At 43.8% G+C, this 3,771-nt stretch overlaps 1 protein-coding gene across 1 annotated transcript; it reads right to left on the reverse strand.

Annotated features, from left to right (window-relative positions):
- Nucleotides 1-1,529: 1,529 nt before the first annotated feature.
- On the reverse strand, nt 1,530-3,200 carry LOC147629502 (uncharacterized). Its single transcript, XM_086813021.1, has one exon. It carries the CDS (start codon nt 3,130-3,132, stop codon nt 1,897-1,899), a length of 1,236 nt encoding a protein of 411 aa, XP_086669147.1. The 5' UTR covers nt 3,133-3,200; the 3' UTR covers nt 1,530-1,896.
- Between the last annotated feature and the right edge of the window lie 571 nt (nt 3,201-3,771).

Raw genomic sequence — 3,771 nt, forward strand, 5'->3', positions numbered from 1 at the left:
AGCAAGCATCAATCATGAAAACAAGGAAGAATCAAACTCAATTGTGAGAATAGGATTGTGTCTTTTCTCATTAGTCAAGATGTCTTATATACAAGACTCATATTTACAATGCCTAGCTACCCAAGTAATGTCGCGGGCCCCAAAAGCTAGTCTAGGCTAACCTCCTAATCTAAGTATATACTACTAGCAGTACACAAGTTATTCAAAGATTTCCCATCCATGTTCTTTGTGCAGTACATAAAGTATGGCTCGAAAGTGTTGCGGCACGTTTGGAGTAATCGTAGAGCTGCAACCAATGTGGTTAACAAAGAGTTAGAATCCTTACCCTTCTTCTTTGTTTTTTCACCCTAGCATTCAAAGATATAACAAAATTATCATACTTATGTATCCTAGTAGAAGCTAGGTAGTAAAACTCATAGTAATGAACTATATAAGGAAGGGACTAGGAGTATATCAATATAGGCATGTATATGCAGGGTGGACCTGGACGGCCATGCCATGATTGCACAAGTCCATGGCCACAGTCATTGTTGCCATCTTCTCGGCCTACTGCCCATAGCCATTTGGACTCATCTTCGGCTCCATTTATGCCCCATAATGTTAGGATAGGGTGTCCAAGAGTAAAGTCTACCAACTCCATATTGTGTGGACTATTATGACACTTCAATGTAGTATGCAGCCTATTTGGTAGTGTGCTAAATCTAATCCAAGCCTAAATCATATGGCCTCCTAAGCCATCATCTCGTGTGAATATGGGGATGCGGGGTGCTTTGGCCTGCTCAACTACTCCTGATTATATGTGTGTGAATACGGGGATGTACGATGCTCTAGGCTGCTCAACTACTCCTCATAAATGCGGGGTGTTCATACATGAGCTAGTTGGTGCTTGCACAATACAATATTAGGGTGGAGCATCGATATATCCAATACTAAAAAGGTCTTGCCTTGAAGAAAGGGTGATAATGGTCTAGGTGCTAACTCTTCCAACATGTCATATATGGTTCCCCTATCATCTTTGCTGGGAATGACAACATTGTAGGTGCCATGGTGTGCAAGTGTGTTTACAAAGTGATATATTGCAAATGGAGACCTGGACGACAAGATTACTAGGAAAAGGCGTTTATGAGTGGGTGCAATAATCCTCCAAACCTCGCCAAAGTTTTCCACACCTATCACACGACATATGCACCCGCGCACACACACACACACACACACAACGCTTTGCAATGTTGATGCATTTCCCAATCATGATCGCGCATAACAAAGAACTTATGTACCTTTATAGTGTAGTGCAATGCCAAGGGACATCATTTAAGAGTGTATCTCCCTCATGGTGTCTCTCTCTAAAGTAATATGCCAATGTTCACAATACAAAGTCCTTTCTGTAATTTCGTACAACCCAGGTCTCAAATTTGAAGGGTGACCCGATTATTTCATTTGAAGGATAGAAAAATAATCACTTTTCTTTGCTTTTAATTAAGAACCATACATTCTAAGGACGTTTCATTTTCAAAATTAAGCTTTTCTTTAAAGGGTAAAAGGCCTCGAGAAGGGTTTTGAAGGCTTCAAATTTGAGGATTGATAATCATTACATTCTATGGTGACGCTCATTGGATGCAGCTGTTCATTTTTCCACGGTGAGTGAGTGTATGAGTAAAATAGACACGAAATTAAAGAAGCCATCTCATTCTCCAACTTAAAATCTACATGTCATATGTAATCTTTTAGTTATATTGCCAACTCCCTACTGTCTAAGCTCTGTGCAAGCATTAGAAGAATGTAAGATGCATTGTAATGAAATCTCTAAGCCACGATGCAGTCACGTTGAATTGGGGGAAGTTGAAGGGTGGTACTTACTGCTCCTGAGTCATATGAGAGAGAGAGAGAGACAGAGATTTATTGTCTACATTGTTTGTCCTCTGTAGATTTTTCCTTGGCCACATTGTCCGGGCAATCAGACTGAAAGGGAGTTTCCATGCAATTGAAATCAATGCAAAGGGAGGTTGTTGAAGGGAGTGGTACTTCTGGGTTGAGTTGGAACTCGGTAAGCAAGTTGTGTTGTAGGTAGAGGTTGAGTAGGTCACCCGACAGAAGCTGGTCCACAAACTCGTGGGGTACTTGCCCGATGAATCGGTTGTTGTTGAGGTAAAGGTTTGTTGCTGTGGACAGCCAAGGAGACAGAGGGCCTGAAAAATCATTAAAGCTAAGGTCCAAGGTGCCCATGCTAACTAGAGAAGAAGGCTCAATAGGGCCCCATAGATGGTTATGTTGCACAATAAGGAAGTGGAGGCTCAATCCCAGAAGTGGAGAAGGCAGAGTACCGGTTAGCTCATTGAAGCTGAGATCTAGATAGTAGAGGTTTGTGAGAGAAGCTAGATTGGTGATGTTTCCAGAGAGCTTGTTGTGGCAAAGAGAAAGGTAGATTAGAGATGGTGGGATTAAGGTTGGAAGGGAGCCGGAGAGACTGTTTTGTTGCAAATCAAGGTGGACAAGGGGGCTGGATATGGCTGGTATTGCACCAACGAGATGGTTATGGCTCAGGATCAAGGCTTGGAGGTTAGGCAGCTGAAGAAGGTTTTTAGGGATGGGGCCTCTAAGCTTGTTGAAGCTCAAATCTATTGTTTGCAGAGTTTGTAAGGTTGCAAGGGTGGGGGGGATTAAGCCGGAGATTAAATTTTTGCTAATCCCCAGAAACTCGAGGTGCTGCAAGCTTCCGATGCTATGAGGGATTTCGCCACGGACTTGTCCTGGCGAGAGGGTGAGCTGCTGGAGGGCTGTGAGGTTGCCGACGGAAGGGTGGAGGCGGCCGTGTAAGCCTGGGGAGTCTGCGAGGCCGGTGCCTAGATTGAGCTCGCGAACGCGCAGCGCTCCCTCTACGTAGTCGCAGATTAAACCCATAAACGAAGTGCAGGGGTAGACTGCATGTCGTGAGTTGTCGAAGTTCCACGTATCGAAGAAGTAAGAGCCGGGCAAATCAGCTAAGCTACCCCTCACATCCTTCAATGCTTGCAAATCACGAGCATGAAGCTGCTCGTCATCCTGCGACTTGCTGCAACGAGCTGCATTCTCCGCTAGGAGAATAATTAAGAGCAAATTAGCGGTGAATTGCGGTCTAACGAATCTAGCTGCCATGGAGCCTTCTCCCACCACCTAGCAGCTCTCGCGCATGTGAATTAGCTAGCCGGTAGACCGTTAAAAAAAGAGCGTTTATAGAACCCCACTTCACTGCAACAGGCTACGATTAAAGCCACCGAACATCACTTCACCCGTGACTCCACTAAATGCTGCCAGCGCGTTGGCCAAAGATGCGTGCAGAAAGCCTTGCCTCTGCTGCACACCCTCCGATGGTGGTGGTACGCCGCAAAGCTGAGCGTGGCCCGTGACACAACAAGCGTGAGGTGAATTATTAGCAATGCTCTCAAGTATTGCAAGCCCGCTAGTGGTCTCTTCATAATTGAACGTCTGAACTAGTATCCTACAAGCGCCTGTACTGCAGTAGTAGTGCCAATGTGGCCTGATCTTCATAATTGTGACTCGTGAGTGTGCACGAGTGTACACAGAGAATATTTTTCTTCCAAATTTAAATTTTATAAGTTTTTTTTCAACATTTACAAGTTTTTTCATTAAAATATAACTAAAATGCCTAAAATTTTAAAAATAAATTTTAAAAGTGAGATTATGAATTTTGCAAGTGTATCGTAAGGGTTTGCGGGTTTTCTATGGACACTAGTGTGCACTATGGAGTTTGGACCAAATTTCATAATTGAGAGT

The sequence above is a fragment of the Cibotium barometz genome, chromosome 18 (genome assembly GCF_041138505.1).
Source record: "Cibotium barometz isolate CiBa-2024 chromosome 18, ASM4113850v1, whole genome shotgun sequence".
Lineage (NCBI taxonomy): Eukaryota > Viridiplantae > Streptophyta > Polypodiopsida > Cyatheales > Cibotiaceae > Cibotium > Cibotium barometz.

Excerpts from the sequence above, each read along its gene's own strand:
- LOC147629502 (XM_086813021.1), bottom strand. The coding sequence starts at position 3,132 with ATGGCAGCTAGATTCGTTAGACCGCAATTCACCGCTAATTTGCTCTTA.